The 19,598-nt window shown below is 43.5% G+C and overlaps 1 protein-coding gene across 1 annotated transcript in view; it reads right to left on the bottom strand.

Moving 5' to 3' along the window:
- Positions 1-5,976: 5,976 nt before the first annotated feature.
- LOC124799203 (probable G-protein coupled receptor CG31760) overlaps positions 5,977-19,598 on the bottom strand; it is a 418,997-nt gene continuing 405,375 nt past the window's right edge. The window contains exon 11 of the mRNA XM_047262738.1: positions 5,977-6,678. Coding sequence (XP_047118694.1) covers positions 6,109-6,678 — 570 coding nt within the window. The 3' untranslated portion in view covers positions 5,977-6,108. The remainder of the gene's footprint in view (positions 6,679-19,598) is intronic.

The following is a 19,598-nucleotide window of genomic DNA, read 5'->3' as shown; positions in this document are numbered from 1 at the left end:
TATAACTTAGAAAATGCTTAAACCTAACTAACCTAGCGTCATCACACACATGCATGCCCGAGGCAGGATTCGAACCTGCGACCGTAGCGGTCGCTCGGCTCTAGAATGTAGCGCTTATAATCGCACGGCCACCCCGGCCGGCAGGGTCGTAGCCCATGCCTTTCCACTATCTGATACTAGGTAAAATAATGACATGACTTCCCAACGGCATATCAACATTTACGTTGCCCGTTTATTCGGGATATCTCTTTTCGCTCAAAACTGTGGCTGTTGGTTTAGGTGAGGTACCAGAAACTAAACTATCCAATGATGAAAGCTGTCCTTTGGAGACACTTCATCTGTTCTATGCAGGTGGTCGTCCAGTAACTGACAACTTTTCTCTGTAATGCGTTACTTACCTGTTTATTTTCTCAGATTTGTCCGAATTGTGTAAATTACTTAAATTTTTATTTGTATGTTTTCTAATTTGCATTCTATGCTTTCACTAGCATGGTCGAACTCAGCTTGATAAAGAACGAAAAAGAAATTAACAAACATTCTCCCGTTCAAACTGGTTTGTAGTTAAGCTCTTACATAATCCTAGCACATTATAGTCACATATTGTACGACAAAACTCAAGAATTGGTCGAATGAGCGTTTTGCAACCGTCTTCTCTCGCATCTAAACTGTGTTTTCTTAGGACTCTTCTGGCATTGGACTATCAACTAGTTTTCCGAGCTCTTTCCACATTACCCTAATCTGGAGACATACCTCTAGACATTTTGATGTTTGACGATTGGGAACAACTAATCCCTCAATGGTGAAACAAAACTGTGATGAGTATTCTCACGTTTTTATCCATGATGCTTTGTCGTTGAGTTGTCAGTTTCAGCACAACAGAAGGCCGTTAGCGTGAGAAGAGTTATAGAGGAACCGGTTTATTCACCGGATAATGTGTCTGCATTGTAAGAAAAACTGTTTTCAGCAAGAATAAATATGTTTACTGTTATCGAATGGTCCCCTGATAACTGTTTTTTTCTGAGTGGTTACTCCTCTTGCTTGTCAATACCAGAACAAAAATGAGTCAAACTTGATAACCCATGTGTACACAGTACCATTGACATCACCTTATTAGGCGGCAACAGCTTCACTCAAACAGTGTTATAAAGTTTTTAATGGACTGAAAATTTCGTAGGCGTGATATCACGGGAAATAAATATAATTGGAGCAAAGGAAACCCAAAATTTTTAATTTCTTGGTAAAACATGAACAAATACACGACACATGTAACGTCATAGAATTTTCAATTTTATTTACAGATATATACATGACTGACAGCATATTGCCTTGAATGGGGATAATAAATTTTACAGAATAATTTACAAAACGTTTATATTATATCAGTATTTCCATCATAATGAAACAGTAGCGTTAAAAACATTACGTTTTTATTTTCGTATTAAACTTTCAAGATAAACTTCAGACATAGTAGTCGATAGCATAAATCCTGTCGAATCTGTACTCAGCTACGGTAGACCTACATACGTTAAGTCATTAAATACAGAAATAAACGAAACTATTATCACAGATATCACATGTTACACAGTAGAATAACCTCGGCGGCCATGATGTTTTTTTTGGGGGGGAGGGGGGGAAGGTGCGTGGAATGGGGCGATGCGCGCTGGCGAGAGACGCGGGAGCGGCGCGTATGGCTTGGGGGCGCAGGGGCTCAGGCTGCACCCCCAGCAGTGGACGCCGCCCCCGGCGTCGAGGGGCGGTGCTGCCCTCACTCTGTACTCTGTGCTCTGGGGCCTACCGCATTGTCCGCTGGGACGTGTGACGTCACTGTTGCATAATGTGGCAGCAGCGGCGCTGTGGCAAGGCATAAGGCTGCAGAGCTACTGCTGGGCAGGTTGTCCCTACAGGCGTCACTCGACAAAGCGAACGTCAGACCCGACCGTCATTGGCAGCTCCCACACGTGACTACATACAGTCGCATATGCAGTGTAAAGTAAAACATGACGGTATTTCGTAAGTGCACCTTGTGGCCAAAAGTAAGGAAGATTTAGATCACTTGGAAGACATAGGCAGAATATTTAGCAAAGATTATGCATTTAGGATAAACGAAGCAAACACGAAGTTGACGAAGAAAGGTAGAAAGAAAAATAACGGCTTCTTACCAAGAGAATTTTGTGCGATACGGTAGTGGGTGTAGTCAATAAATTCTGCAGAGTAGAAAGCAAGAGTACATACTTCGGCCAAAACAGTAAAGAGGCAACAGAATATTGACACAAAAGAAGAAAGCTTCCTTCAGTAACAGAGATCCACTTACATTAGATGTTAGTATGGGAATGTGCTGTCCCTTCCAGAAGATACCGAACACTGTCTTAATTAGAAGAGTACGGGGTGGCCTAGTACTCAGTTACAACTGAGTTAAGGCTAGCCTCCAACAGAAGGCACAAAAGGCAAGATCTACTCCCCCTCCCCCCCCCCCCCCCAACCCCACCACACACACACACACACCATTTCAAGCTGCAGCCTGATGTCACACTAATAGTTTCCAAGCCGACATCCATGCACCAAACACGGAATAAGTTGACATACGACTCCACTAAAGTCTGTACCAAGACTTTATCACCAGTACCTCAAGACAGTATCAGGATTCATCCATAGTCATCCTCAAGAAGAGCTAAACTGGACATTCTACAAGTAACCGTAGCTAACTAAATTCAGGATTTGACCATAGTTAAGAACAGGTCAGTCCAATTGACCAACGCTTTATTGCCACACACCGTCTTCTTGCTATAGTTCAGTGTTTGTAAAGTTTCTGTTAATAAATCACCGTAAATTGTTGCTAATCTGTGGCACCATCATTTGTGGTGTTGCATAACGATATTTATCGGTGTGACGAGGCCTCGTATTTGCCGTGTGTAAGCAAGCCACGCCATATCAGCAACCTTTTTCGATCGTAGAGGGATTCCTTCCCGCTACATTTATGTTTGTCGCCAAGTACAATTGACGAATACAGCAGAAAGAGATAGAAACTCCGACACCGATACACCTGGTGCACAGCATTTCAAAGAAGTGAACTTTGTACTATTGTGAAGGCGACTTATGTGAAAAACCCCTTAAAAAGAAAGATAAGCTACATCAGGTATGGCGTTAAAAGAATTTGGCGATTGGAAGGAACAGTAGAAGAATTAAACAGTAGAGGTAGACTGATAACAGACTATAAAAAAATTACAAAGCTAGTGCTCTGTGGAAGTTACGTGGAGACAAAAGATTAGCATAAGACAGGTAAAGGTGGAGTACAGCAGTTAAGTAGTCAAGAGATTCGTGACAGTGAATTCACAGAGTAAGCAGCCAATTGGTTGCGTTCTATGTCTAAGCTGACAGCCACGATATTTTCCTGTTACCGTCGTTAAATGTAATGACGACGAGGATACTGACGGTGAATGCGACGGAGCGTGCTGGCGTAATATTACCGTTAAGTGAGTCGACAGCACAGGGGACAACAGTGCCGAATCGACTGGGATTCAAGTACTGTCACAACAAAAACGAAGAAAAGTGAACAACACAAATATTGCTATGAATATGTTTACAAACATGTTAAAGGCAACAATTTCTGACATAAAACGAACTGCACAAGGAAAAATCAACTATGCAAAAAGATAAGTGAGCTTCAAGGCAGCACCGAGTGAAATTTTGTGTCATCGCGACTTGGTGTTCAAGGATGCCAGATGAGACGTCATTATATGCGAACGACAGCAGTTTGAAACTAAACAGAAATATTTAATTAGAGTTACAGAGATAAGTGAAGTGTGACATGATAAGATGCCATAAGTCTATTTAAATGTAACGTACAGAGACGTTACACTCCGAATGCATGTGGACACATGACTGCGTGTAATGTCGTCCAACAAAAGAATCGGTCAAACTTTATACACTGCTCTGCATGAGTTCCATTCTGTATTCAGTGTTGCTATACAACACAAAAAATGGATGGATACTCAGAGAAGTACAAGAAGAACTTATTTGAGATTATTTTTAATTACAGTCATTTCTGGAGATGCAATTTACACTCTGCATTCCCCTAAGTGCCTACTTCCATAGGCTTATTCAAAAATAATTCTAATCTAGAATATAACTACATAAAATTATAAGTTGGATCCGAGAATTCTGATGATGTAGAATCAGTTAAGGAGTAACGGTTGTATCACGTTTATTTCATAAAAGACTGTCATCGATACATCCACACCAAAGCTTTTCAAACTACCGAATAAATCAGTAGCAGAAAAGCACAGTGCGTCAAATAAAAAAATTTTTGATGACTCCTGGACAAGAGACACTTAGGTAGATGAAGAAATTAAACATATTTTTATATCTGTCACAGGAAAGTGTGAGGCGTGTGATGCGTAAAAATGGAGAGCTGCGACAAATTAACCTTCAGGATTGTTGGCCTGGATTCGACTCAAACAGAAGATGACGAACTGACATCTCCGTGGAAATTGTCTCTACGGTTACTGCTGGAGAAGTGTCATTAGTATGATACCTTTGTGTTATTCTTATAAATGATCGTTTACTGTCGTAAGGGGGCTAGATCCGAAGTGCTTGGCATTCTCATTCTTAGGACCTAAAACGATGTTGGCGTCTGTCTGTGCCTCAGGCAAAAGTGATACGGTGAATCCACCCCGACCAGGTCTTCAGTTCGCTTTGGCAAGCGATATAGCCTAATTAAGTGCGGGAAGGGAACACAGGTAGTATGTGTGGGGCAGAACTAAAGATACCGACTTGAAGAAAATTCAAGTTGGCGGAGTGATGTCATATCCGTCTTGGACGAGGACACATTTGGAGAACAGATAGGTTTCAAGTATTATCACCGTTACAGCAATTCATGTTTTATTGTGAACGACACATCGTTCATCATTGGCCAGCCAGGGCTGCTATAATGATTTATCGTCCTGTGGAATAAACGACGTCGTAGTGCTTGTGCGATAAGAGGAGGGTCAGCTCGTGTAGCTATAATGTACTGATAAGAACATTCATCCAGATGGGCTTGGATGAGGAGTTGTTCTCTTCAGATCCCTTCCGTAACTGCATTTGCGTGAACCATTTATGTCGAAGTAGAGGCTCTAACAGTGTCCTCTGTTACAGTCAGTGGTTCTGATACAATACTCCAATATTATGCAGGTACGACGACAGCCTGATAAATATTTACAGATTCGTAGGAAGTGTTACAACTAACAATTTTACTTTTACACTGCACTGTTGGACCTAAAACGATGTTGGCGTCTGTCTGTGTCTCAGGCAAAAATGCTACGGTGAATCCACCCCGAACAGGTCTTCAGTTCGCTTTGGCAAGCGATATAGCCTAATTAAGTGCGGGAAGGGACACAGGTAGTATGGGTGGGGTAGAACTGAAATACCGACTTGAAGAAAATTCCAGTTGGTGGAGTGACGTCATATCCGTCATGGACGAGGACACATTTGGAGAACAGATAAGTTTTAAGTATTATCATGTTTATTGTGAACGACACATCATTCATCATTGACCAGTTAGGGCTCCTATAATGATTTCTCATCCTGTGGAAAAATTGGCATTGTGGAGCTTGTGCGATAAGAGGGGGTCAGCTCGTGTAGCTATAATGTACTGATAAGAACATTCATCCAGATGGGCTTGGATGAGGAGTTGTTCTCTTCCGTAGTTGCATTTTCGTGAACCATTTACTCTATCAGTGTCCGTAGATATAGACTTCCATTAGAGTCTGTGATTCTGATACAATACTCCAATATTATGCAGGTACGACGACAGCCTGATAAATATTTACAGATTCGTAGGAAGTATTACAATTAACAAGTTCACTTTGATACTGCACTGTTATCCTTTAGGCCAGACGGCACCCACAAAGCGGATCCAACGATTCGCGGAGAGCTCAAGCACTGTGCTCGGAACAAAATTAACAGTTCGGAATTTTCGTATGGACGGTGGTTCTCAGAATAAGGTCAAAGGAAACGGGGGAGGAGCGACAGCTTCCTTGCAGCGGCAAGGAATACGCAGGATGGAGCTGACACGCAGCTCACGTGTGGGGTCGTGACAGCACCGGCCACGGGCTGGAGGCGGTGACAGCGTCACACCGTCACTTCCTCGGTAAAACGGTTCTTGTCGTCGAGGTTGATGACGATGGCGTGCGTCCTGGCGTGACCGGACTTGAGGTTGCGGTTACGTCGTTGGTCCGGACTGGTGGACGCCGCGCCATCGGCGTCCGCGGCGGACCTTCTGGAGCCGCGTCGGTGCACCACTGTGGAGGACGGCGCCCCCACGGCGGCGGCGGCGACTGCGGCGGCCGCGGCTGACGAAGACAGCGGGTCCAGGGGCGTCGAGAGCTCCAGCTCGGGGGCGGAGGCCTCAGCCGCCTCCGAGGAAGAGGTGTTGGCGGAGGCGGCGACAGGGAGTGGAGACGCCGCGGCGGCCGCCGGCACCGACGTACCGACGAGGCGCTCGGCGACGGCGGCCAGCGCGCTGTTGAGCTGCGGGGGCGGCGAGGCAGCGGAGGCGGCGGGGACGGCCTCCTCGGGCAGGCCCGGCGACCGCGCCGCCTCTTGCATGGCGGAGATGCGCGCCGCTAAGTGGCGGTTGCCCAGCCGCATGTTCTTCTCCTTGAGCAGTTCCAGCTGCGCGTACACCCGCTGGAACTCCTCCTGTGGACATAGGCATCCCTACTTAGCCGTGATTAAAGACTCTCTATCAACACACCAACTGGCAGCTGCGAACGATATTCGAGGCCATACACTTGAAATCGACCTTGCTGTGCTGGTACTGCGAACGGCTGAAAGCAAGGGGAAACTACGGCCGTAATTTTTCCCCAGGGCATTCAGCTTTACTGTGTAGTTAAATGATGATGGCGTCCTCTTGGGTAAAATATTCCGGAGGTAAAATAGACCCCCATTCAGATCGCCGGGCGGAGAAAACTCAAGAGGAGAAAGAAAACTGGCGTTCTACAGATCGGAGCGTGGAATGTCCCTTAATCGGGCAGGTAGGTTAGAAAATTTAAAAAATGAAATGGATAGGTTGAAGTTAGATATAGTTGGAATTAGTGAAGTTCGGTGGCAGGAGGAACAAGACTTCTGGTCAGGTGACTACAGGGTTATAAGCACATAATCAAAAAGGGGTAATGCAGGAGTGGGTTTAATAATGAATAGGAAAATAGTAATGCGGGTAAGCTACTACACACAGCATAGTGAACGCATTATTGTGGCCAAGATAGACACGAAGCCTACGCCTATTAAATTAGTACAAGTATATTTGCCAACTAGCCCTGCAGGTGACGAAGAAATTGAAGAAATGTTTGATGAAATAAAAGAAATTATCAGATAGTGAATGGTGACGAAAATTTAATAGGCATGGGTGACTGGAATTCGTCAGTAGGAAAAGGGAGAGAAGGGAACGTAGTAGGTGAATATGGATTGAGACTAAGAAATGAAAGAGGAAGCCGCCTGGTAGAATTTTGCACAGAGCACAGCATAATCATAGCTAACACTTGGTTTAAGAATCATGAAAGAAGGTTGTATACATGGAACAACCCTGGAGATACTGAAAGGTATCAGATAGGTTATATAATGGTAAGACAGAGATTGGGAACCAGGTTTTAAATTGTAAGACATTTCCAGGGGCAGATGTCGACTCTGACCACAATCAATTGGTTATGAACTGTAGATTAAAACTGAAGAAACTGCAAAAAGGTGGGAATTTAAGGAGATGGGACCTGAATAAACTGAAAGAACCAGAGGTTTTACAGAGTTTCAAGGAGAGCATAAGGGAACAATTGACAGGAGTGGGTGAAAGAAATACAGTAGAAGAAGAATGGGTAGCTTTGAGGGATGAAGTAGTGAAGGCAGCAGAGGATCAAGTAGGTAAACAGACGAGGGCTAGTAGAAATCCTTGGGTAACAGATGAAATATTGAATTTAATTGATGAAGGAGAAAATATAAAAATGCAGTAAATGAAGCAGGCAAAAAGGAATACAAACGTCTCAAAAATGAGATCGACAGGAAGTGCAAAATGGCTAAGCGGGGATGGCTAGAGGACATATGTAAGGATGTAGACGCTTATCTCACTAGGGGTAAGTTAGATACTGCCTACTGGAAAATTAAAGGGACGTTTGGAGATAAGAGAACCACTTGTATGAACATCAAGAGCTCAGATGGAAACCCAGTTCCAAGCAAAGAAGGGAAAGCAGAAAGGTGGAAGGAGTATATAGAGGGTCAATACAAGGGCGATGTACTTGAGGACAATATTATGGAAATGGGAGAGGATGTAGATGAAGATGAAATGGGAGATACGGTACTGCGTGAATAGTTTGACAGAGCACTGAAAGACCTAAGTTGGAACAAGGTCCCCGGAGTAGGCAACATTCCATTGGAACTACTGACGGCCTTTGGAGAGCCAGTCCTGACAAAACTCTACCATCTGGTGAGCAAGATGTATGAAACAGGCGAAATACCCTCAGACTTCAAGAAGAACATAATAATTCCAATCCCAAGGGAAGCAGGCGTTAACAGATGTGAAAAATACCGAACTATCAGTTTAATAAGTCACGGCAGCAAAATACTAACGGGAATTCTTTACAGACGAACGGAAAAACTGGTACAAATCGACCTCGGGGAAGATCAGTTTGGATTCCGTAGAAATATGGGAACATGTGAGGCAATACTGACCCTACTACTTATCCTAGAAGCTAGATTAAGAAAAGGCAACCTACGTTTCTAGCATTTGTAGACTTAGAGAAAGCTTTTGACAATGTTGACAGGAATACTCTCTTTCAAATTCTGAAGGCGGCAGGGGTAAAATACAAGGAGCGAAAGGTTACTTACAATTTGTACAGAAACCATATGGCAGTTATTAGAGTCGAGTTACATGAAAGGGATGCAGTGGTTGGGAAGGGAGTGACACAGGGTTGTAGCCTCTCACCGATGTTATTCAATCTGTATATTGAGCAAGCAGTAAAGAAACAAAAGAAAAATTCGCGGTGGGTATTAAAATCCATGGAGAAGGAATAGAATCTTTAATGTTCGCCGATGAAATTGTACTTTTGTCAGAGACGGCAAAGGACTTGGAAGAGCAGTTGAACAGAATGGACAGTGTCTTCGAAGGAGGAAATAAGATGAACATCAACAGAAGCAAAACGATGATAATGGAATGTAGTCGAATTAAGTCGGGTGATGCTGAGGGAATTAGATTAGGCAATGAGACACTTAAAGTAGCAAAGGAGTTTTGCTATTTGGGGAGCAAAATAACTGATGATGGTCGAAGGAGAGAGGACATAAAATGTAGGCTGGCAATGGCAAGGAAAGCGTTTCTGAAGAACCGAAATTTGTTAACATATAGTATAGATTAGTGTGTCAGGAAGTCGTTTCTGAAAGTATTTGTATGGAGTGCAGCCATGTATGGAAGTGAAACATGGACGATAAATAGTTTGGATAAGAAGAGAATATAAGCTTTCGAAATGTGGTGCTACAGAAGAATGCGGAAGTTTAGATGAGTAGGTCACATAACTAATGAGGAAGTATTGGTTGGTTGGTTGTTTCGGGGAAGGAGACCAGACAGCGAGGTCATCGGTCTCATCGGAGTAGGGAAGGACGGGGAAGGAAGTCGGCCGTGCCCTTTGAGAGGAACCATCCCGGCATTTGCCTGGAGCGATTTAGGGAAATCACGGAAAACCTAAATCAGGATGGCCGGACGCGGGACTGAACCGTCGTCCTCCCGAATGCGAGTCCAGTGTCTAACCACTGCGCCACCTCGCTCGGTGAGGAAGTATTGAAGAGGATTGGGGAGAAGAGGAGCTTGTGGCACAACTTGACAAGAAGAAGGGATCGGTTGGTAGGACATGTTATGAGGCATCAAGGGATCAGAAATTTAGCACTGGAGGGCAGCATGGAGGATAAAAATTGTAGATGGAGACAAAGAGATGAATACACTAAGCAGATTCAGAAGGATGTAGGCTGCAGTACGAACTGGGAGATGAAGAAACTTGCACAGGATAGAGTAGCATGGAGAGCTGCATCAAACCAGTCTCAGGACTGAAGACCACAACAACAACGACAACAACAGCAACGCCTCAAATTTGTACCCTGTTTTAAGGCACTCATTACACCGGAACAAGGTTTTCTGCAAGTGGTACAGCTTATCTAGGGATGTCAATCTGATGCTTAATACACGTAAGTCCCATATGAGCTAAAATCTCATCCTTGTCTTTTTTTCATTTCAAGCTTTAGTAATATATTAAAAACGAAACTGTCACGGAAGCAAAGTTATTTTTATTTAAAAGTAACACGTATCGCTGTGGTTAGGCATCATCAGATTATACAATACTGTTAAATGAAGTACGTTGCGCCGGCTTACTAAAGCTCTACGTCAACCGTAAACACGCGAACCCGTCGAGATGAAAATCCGGTCGCCAAAACAACTAAAAGGAACTGTGGGGACCTTCAAACTGTCATAGGAACAACATTCCAGTTCCGACTACATGTTTGTATGACGATCCTCGGCTTTCCATTATCTCTTTGTGCTGATAGCTTGTACTTGTTTAAAATAACTGAAATTCTCTCATCTTGCATACTTTTAAGATGTGGTCTCCATTTCTTTGTATATTCTTCCATGTTGTCATCTTCTTCTGGTATTTTCTCAGTTCTTATAAGATCCCAAAGTGAGAAAAGTTTGAAAGAGCTTACAGATTCGTCTCAGAATACTCTAACATTTATTGCAACCAAAGACTCACAGCCAAGATAACCACAACCGCTACTTTGTGAAATTTTAATCTTGTGTCTTTTGTCGTCTTGTTTTTCAACGATTCATTGATAAAACCCAATTTGCACTGAACTACATTTATCTTATTCTGTATGCCATTATAAAATGGCTCTGAGCACTATGGGACTTAACATCTATGGTCATCAGTCCCCTAGAACTTAGAACTACTTAAACCTAACTAACCTTAGGACATCACACAACACCCAGCCATTACGAGGCAGAGAAAATCCCTGACCCCGCCGGGAATCGAACCCGGGAACCCGGGCGTGGGAAGCGAGAACGCTACCGCACGACCACGAGATGCGGGCTATGCCATTATATTCAATTACGTTAATATTGCACTATAAATTATTAAAACAGGGCACTTGTTCCAATGACTAATCTTCAGAAATAAATTTTAATCGGTCTCGTTTTTACTCATAGTGGTCTATAACTTTAGTTTTACTATTGGATCACAAACCAGATATGGAAGAAATTTATGTTTTATTCCAAAAGGAACTGCACATTGGCCTAACTTCATTCGAGGGCTCTTGAATCACCAGTAAAATTGTTTTTTGGTGTCGTTGAAACTATTCACCAAAATCTGAACATCTCCAAGAGGGACTTTCAAGCCAATCACCCTCATAAAGCAAGGAGATAGGCCTTCTGTATGTAAGATTGGTGTGTGTGTTCTGTCGGACATGTCCGACATTTCATCTGAAGGCATGACTGGCTTGATAATTTCAGTGCAAATACAGTACAGGGTCTGAGCCTAATGCGGGAATACGGGACTCGCTGCGAGCATGTAGGTGAATCGACAGTGGACGCTACTGAAGTGTGACAAGATGAGAATTTGGGTAGAACGGGAAATGTTAACTAATAACCAAGGCGGTTAGCTGATTGTAAGGAAATGACGTAAAATCTTAATCTGGATGATCTGACGCGGAATTCTACCGCCATTCTCTTGGATACAGTAAGAGAAAAGGTATGAGATAGTTTGAAGAAAGACTGAATCAGACACGTTGAAAATATGGAATATTATTGGAAATAAGGGAAATACGACATCGAAAGGAATTAAAATTTTTACATGTATCCTAGGTGACCAAGAGGGAAGGACAAACTCATGGTACGTCCAGTGTATTGTGGATAATATCATGCGTCGACTATTCACTGCGTTACAATAAGAAGATGAAGCACACAGAACGGAAGGAGGAAACGAAATGAAAATTCAGGGGTTGAGAGGGTATGTGATTTACACTGATGAGCCAAAACATTATGACCACCTGCTTAATACTTTGTTTGTCCGACTTTGGAACGAAATACATCGCTGATTCTGCGCATCAGCCATCCGACAGTCTGTTAGTAGGTTTCTGTAGCTACGTGTAAGGTCACAGTGTGAGTAACAGGACGCGGACGTGGTGATGGCAACTGCGCCCTAGGTGGGTTCTGTAGGATTTACATCAGACGAATCTGGTCTCCGAGGCACCAACACGCTTTCATCATACTGGGCCTCAAACCACAGTAGCACGGTTCTGACTGCGTCACACGGACGGTTATACTGCTGAAAGGTGACGTCGCGAACGGGGATGACAACAAGCACGAAGGAATGCAGGCGGTTGATAATTGTTAGCGTGACTTCGATTTCTACCACCGGTCTCATGAAAACGTAAAAGAATATCTCCCACAGCCTTTTACTGCTGCCAATGTAACAACAACGACTCTGTACTGTTGTACATGTAAGTATTTTTTTTTTCTTCAGATTTTTCGATAAACTTGTGTAATTGATGTTCTGATTTCATTTCTTTTTTGTTTCATCGCACTGTGTTAAGAAAACTGTAAACAAGTTTCAATGTGAATATTAATGTTTATGTCAAATGTCAAGTAATATCGTGATAGAACTGAAATGTAACAAGTTTTGGAACTGTTGTAAGATGTTTAAAATTGTATCTGTGCGTCTGGTCCATGCGTAGGCAATGTGCTATGGTATGTAGAATGCAAAACCTCGGGTGAATACCCCGTCTGTCAGGGAGCGGTAAAAGGTGGATGGCAGGCGAGCGCGGGAAAATGCGCGCGGGCACTGCACGGCACAGCGGGCTCAGCAGTTGTAGTTGGAGTTTGGCACTGGTTTGAGCAACACCTTCTGGAGCGAGGACGCTCTCCTGGAAGACATAGCTTCTCTGAGCCTCGGGTATGCCGTTCCAATGCCCACACAGCATGGCAAAATTCCATAGGCACTAAATGGAAAAGTATTGCGATGCTAAGAAGAATTAAAGTGCCGATACGTCAAGAGCCATAGCTGTGGTTGTATGTGTGCTCTGTGCCTCGCCATCTCGCCCCCCTCCAACCTCTGCATCGATACTAGCAGGTTGAAACTTTTAGTACTATATTCGTGTGGATCAGAGAGTGAACTGTGCAATAATAACCTAAATTTTACCAGAATTTTCCCATCATTTAATTATCCTCACAACTAACCTAGACAGGGTCCTTTCCAAATATTTCGCAATCCGAGTGTCCCGAAATGAAAAATTAAATTTTGTGTTAATAATAATTATTTGCAGACCTAGCTATGTTAGAATGGCGTTTAAAGAAATGTTTTGCTAATGAATTAGTAAATGAATAACGAAGGTCTAACGAAGTTGAAAGATAGCATTAATATTGATATAGAAATGAAGTTTAATTATTTCGAGACAGATATAAAGGTATTTAAATGAGCAGTAAATAAGATGAAAAGAGTAGTAACTTATATACTGGAAATCTTAAACGCATAATAAATTCAGTAATCATTTTTAATACAATGATCATAACAGTTTCAGGGTCCCCCCCCCCCCTCCTTTTATTCATTTGAATTCTGAAGTGTTCCAAATTGGTTGACCAGCAAAAGTTAAAGTCTTTATAAAACTCACAATTTATGAGTGTTTCATCTTTATCAAAACTGACATTTTGTGTGTGGCACGAAAGTGATATTTCTTGGGTAACCTATGCCCGATTTTAATCAGATTGATAGACAGTATAAAGATTTGTATTATACATTATAGTGTAGTGTTACGTATTCATGGTTTTTCCATATCAGTACAGAACGTGAAACTATCAGTTCCATATATTTTCGGGTTCTAAAATTCTACTATATTATGCAGTGTTACCACTTGTTGTTTTGCATGAATATCTACCAACTTGTACGGGTAAGAAACTCAGTTAATGCCTAATTAGGCTCGCGACCGTATTATTATCAAATTGGTAGCATCTTCAGTGTTGCTTTTGGTCCATCCTGACGTGTAGTTGCATTTCGAACTTGCTTGACGGATTTTTGTTATTACAGAGTCTGATTGGCCACCATTCAGGAACACGCGGTCGATATCTACGCGAAAATCCTTTCTCATAAGGTGACCCCGCTCACTTACCATAGTACAGGCTTTAACGAGTACTGTGTCACGCGGACGTTACACCACCAACCTGCGTCCTCAGTACACAGCACATTTAGAGCCACAGTTCACCTGGATGACGAGGTTGTGGAGACGACCAACGACCTAGCATAGCAAAAATGTGATTCACCCGAAGAGCCGACACGTTCCGATTGATCGATGGACCAATTCCAATATTCCCGTGCCCACAACAATCGTAACTGACAATGTAGTTTCGTCAACACGGGAACAAGTAGGGGTGGGCTGCTGTGGAATTCCATGTTCGCAATGTACGGTGAGTGGTGTGCCCCGAAACCCTTGTGCGTGCACCAACATTGTGTTCTCTCGGGAGGGACCTCATAGATCATCATATATCCTACTTTACGGAGGAGACAAGCCTGTGGAACCTACGTTCTGTGTACAGTAGTACACGTCCAACCATTTAGCGCCTAGTGGTGTTTTCACCCTAGTTCTGACCCTTTCCGTAGATGCCTACGACAATAGCACGTGAACATTCGGCCAGAGTCGCCATTTCCGAAATACTCATTCACTGACTCGACGTAATAATAATCTACCCTTTGTCACAGTCTCTTATCTCAATGAATTGACCCATATGCAGCCTACATCCCACTAGCGTGATCCCTTCTCCGTGTCTGCTGTGCTTACATACAGTGTGTGATCAAAAGTAATCGGACAGTCCCAAAAATATACGTTTTTCATATTAGATGCATCGTGCTGCCACTTACTGCCAGGTACTCTATATCAGTGACCTCAGAACCCATTAGACATCCAGAGAGAGCAGAATGGTGCGCTCCGCGGAACTGAGAGTCTTCGAACGTGGTCATGAGATTGGGTGTCACTTGTGTCATACGTCTGTACGCGATATTTCCACACTCCTGCGATCTGATAGTGAAGTGGAAACCTGAAGGGACACGAACAGCACAAAAGCGTTCAGGCCGACGTCTTCTGTTGACTGACAGAGACAGCTAAAAGTGGATGAGGGTCGTAATGTGCAATAGGTAGACATTTTTCCAGACTATCACTCAGGAGTTCCAACCGCATCAGGATCCGCTGCAAGTACTATGACAGGCGGGAGGTGAGAAAACTTGGATATCACGGCCGAGCGGCTGCTCATAAACCACACATCACGGCTGTAAATGCCAAACGACGCCTCGCTTGGTGTAAGGAGCGTCAACACTGTACGATCGAACAGTGGAAAAACGTTGTGTGGAGTGACGAATCACGGAACACAATGTGGCGATCCGAGGGCAGGGTGTAGGCATGGCGAATGCCCGGCGAACATCATCTGCCAGCGCGTGTAATGTCAACAGTAAAATTCGGAGATGTTAGTGTTATGGTGGGTTTTTCTTGCACGGGCTTGCACCCCTTGTTGTTTTGCGTGGCACTATCACAGTACAGGCCTACATTGATATTTTAAGCACCTTCTAGCTTCCGCTGTTGCAGAGCAATTCGCTGATGGCGACTGCGTATTTCAACACGCTCGAGCACGTGTTCAGAATGCACGGCCTGTGGCGGAGTGGTTACACGACAGTACCATTGCTGTAATGGACTGGCCTGCACAGAGTCCTGACCTGAATCCTATAGAACACTTTTCTGATAGTTTGGAACGCCGACTTCGTGCCAGGCCTCACCGACCGATATCGATACCTCTCCTCTGTGCAGCACTTGGTGAATAATGGGCTGCCATTCCCCAAGAAATCTTCCAGCACTTGACTGAACGTATGCCTGCGAGAGTGGAAGCTGTCATCAAGGCTAAGGGTGGGCCAACACCATACTGAATTCCAGCACTACGGATGGAGGGCGCCACGAACTTGTATGTCATTTTCAGCCTGCTGTCCGGATACTTTTGATCACATAGTGGCACTTCTGGTATCGCGTCACGTGCCTGCAAGGCAACCAGGCGATATCCAACGTCGCGGTGAGTAGTGGTCATAATGTTTTTGCAGTGATTACGAAATGCAGTCAGATTAAAAACTCGGCAGTATCAGACCACTTATCAGTATGACGTTACACCCTCTCTGGCTTGAATGCGTATTCTGCTCGGTGTGTGTCATACAGACACTGTATGTTGCACTGAAGCAAGCTGGCCCACAACTGTAGTGACCAGTCCTCGAATATCTTGGATAGTGACACAGTGACTCTTCAACGCCCTAGCTGTTCTCGTAGATGTTCTATCCTGACAGGTCTGGTGATATTGCTGGCTGCTGGAGTATCTCAACACCACACACATAGAGACACGTGCCATGTGTGAACGAACATTGTACTCTTGAATAACGGCACAACGCTAGTGTCGTACAGTAGATAACACAGGGTGAAAAATGTTCATGTGGTATCTTCGTGCCGTCAGAGTTCCCACAATCACTAACAATCGTTACCTGAAGTCATGCCGTTTGGCGTTGCATATTGTGAACCCAGAAGTGACACTGTGCCTCTTTAAAACATTGGAAAACTGCAACCTCTCCCAGGGTCGCCGTCTTACTCGCCAACTATGATCATCCGTGGTAGCGTTGATCCACGATTTAACGCTAGACGCAATGAGACGCCAATCGTCAGCAGTCTATGTCTCGGTCACGGCACCACTCCAAGCCCAGCCGTTTCGATTTAGGCGTCCCTCCTCCATCTGCTACTAGGCTCCGATTGACGGTGCTGGATTGAACAGAATAAGAGTATTGCAGTGAGCCCATTACAATGTTCACCGTTCTCAGGCGCATATCTGAAGGGGCTGCTGTGTGCTTTGTGCATAATATGGTGATCCTTCCGTGAGGTCGACGTCGTCGACCGGAACTTGGATGACAAGTTTACCTGCCCTCACGTTGCTATGCAGTCAAACAAAAGGTCACTGCCGTATAGGAAAGCCCCCGAAATCTGGACAATGTACGATTAGATTCGACGGGCAAATGGAGACCTATATTTAGTCCAGTTTTGAAGTAAAATAGTCTCGTTTACGAAAAAATTTCGCCTTTTTCGGGCATCATCAGATTTTCTGTGACAAAGAAGAACGGAAAATATCAACAGCTGTGGGTATGTTCCTATCATGCACAGGTCAAAATAAAAACATCAACGAAGCGTCAATTTGCAAAGACAGGAAGCCTATCATGTTAAAGAACTGGAAATTCTTGAACATACATGCACAATCTGTGATAAACTGCATAGTCATCAGCTGATTAGTAAAATCGGCCGTGGCAGAACACGCACTGAATGAGACCGACCACGTAATAAAATTCGCCGACACGGAAGTTGTGGGTGTAGAGAAGCACTATCACACGCGCTTGTTCAGAGAAGCTGTAGAAATACAAAAACACGCGAACAGTTTCAACAAGAAAGAGGAAAGCCTTAAGGTCAACGGATCCTGGCTTCCCGTACTGCAGCGAACGACCGTCGCAGGTATCAAGAGGAGAACCGCACCGGAAATGACCGCGGAGAAGCCCTCGGACGCTGGCGCGCCAGGTACATATAGTCTGCGGCTGCGAGCTCGGCTCCAGTTCACCACCGGCAATGGAGGGTGAAGCTTTGACAATGCCAGCCACTCGTGCTGGCGAAACGTCAGAAAAATCATTAGATGAACGTCGACCGAAGAACCCGAGACAGAAGCTAATAGGCAGTTTGTCAACAAGTGGCCACGAAAGCCTCAAAAATTTTGTGATTAGTTCGTCTTGATGATGTTAATTTTAATAATATTTAGTAGGCTGACCTTTTGCCGAAAAAAATGTTTAATTCTTATTGATACAGTTGTTATATCCATTCCTATTCACGTAGACTATGCTCTCTACTTTTATTGCATTTTATTTAGGCCCACATTACCTACCATTACGTCCTAGAACGCGTGCGGCCTTCTGGTACTCCAACTAAATGTTCCTCTCCTAAGTTCCATATAGCAATATCCTATCATGTTTAGTAATTTTTTAACGTGTTCTCTCTTTAGATTGTCTTGTGTTCAGTAGCCTAATTTTTAGTTTGTATTATTACAGACGATGACAGTTTTGCAAGAGTCGAACCATTCATGTATCTGGGATCAATACTTTCGACTAAGAATGAGGTGCAGAGGTGAACATGACAAAGGGTAATGCATGCGAACCGGGTGTACTACAGCTTAAATCACCTACATATGTCACGAATTGTATCTCAGGAAAACAAGATTCGGCGGTACATGTAACTACTGCGACTGGTAATGTTTCTTGGTTGTGAGGCATGAGCAAATACACAAACAATGCACTTGAGAGGAAGATTTTAAGAAAAGATACTGGCCCGTCGTACAATATAGAAACTGGAATACAGGAAAGAAGACACAGTTATGAGCTATATCGGCTGCTTAAGAAATATGACATTGAGTGGTAAGAAAGACATGCTCTCCAAGCTGAGGGTACTCTCCCTAACAATGTATTAGTTTATCAGAAAACTGGTAGGTGTGCAAGAGGTCGTCCACGAATGAAATGTGAAGACGCTATTCTAGTGACCCAGGAAGAAGCAAATCCATCAACCAGCATTGAGGATGCCCGAGACAGAAGTAAATGGGCAAACACATGTAATCAGGTTTTGTGATGTTACAGTTCTATTCAGTCATGATTCGTGGACTGGCTGTGTTGATCATTTCGTTGCGTTTTATGTTTACGTACTTGTAAATTTTTCTCATCTACCATGCGAATAATTAGCCTGTTTATGACTAATAAATAATGATGTTGATGACGATCATGATCATTTACTTTTATTTAAATCCGTAAATAAAAATGCTGACGCACGCCATCTGTGTCAGTATCCACTACTAATAATCTCAACAACGCACCTAGTCCAACGCTTAACTGTTTACAGGCTTGTCTTCAGTTGTGATGATCAGCTTCACTACACTGTATTTAAATGAAGCCACAGGTTTGTAATTCTGTATGTGTGGCCCAATGGCTGCACTGCCCTCGGTGGCGTCATGTGTATATCCTAGGATATGTTTGCACTTCCTATTTTGCCTCTGCTGCCGTATTTCTTCTTATTACTCTTATTTATTGTATAGGTACATGCTTGTTTAGCGCGATCTTGGCGTATACTTATTTCATAGGTTAACAGCATACGTAAGCTGACATTTTTACTGAGATCTGTGCGTGATAGTACCATATCAACGAGTGTTTATATTTTTTTGTCTTCTTTGTTGTAGAAATCTAATGAAGACCTAAAAAAGAAAATGAGCCACTAAAATATAATGTTCAGAACCAAGACTGTTTTATCTTCGAAATAATCTTAATACAGTTGCTGTACAAGCCAGCCTGAATGAGTGTTGTTGCTGTGGTCTCCATTCCTGAGACTGGTTTGATGCAGCTCTCCATGCTACTCTATCCTGTGCAAGAGTCTTCATCTCCCAGTACCTACTGCAGCCAACATCCTTCTGAGTCTGCTTAGTGTATTCATCTCTTGGTCTCTTTCTACGATTTTTA

This window comes from Schistocerca piceifrons, chromosome 5 (genome assembly GCF_021461385.2).
Source record: "Schistocerca piceifrons isolate TAMUIC-IGC-003096 chromosome 5, iqSchPice1.1, whole genome shotgun sequence".
In the NCBI taxonomy this organism is placed as follows: Eukaryota; Metazoa; Arthropoda; class Insecta; order Orthoptera; family Acrididae; genus Schistocerca; species Schistocerca piceifrons.
This window is presented reverse-complemented; position numbering and strand designations above follow the sequence as displayed.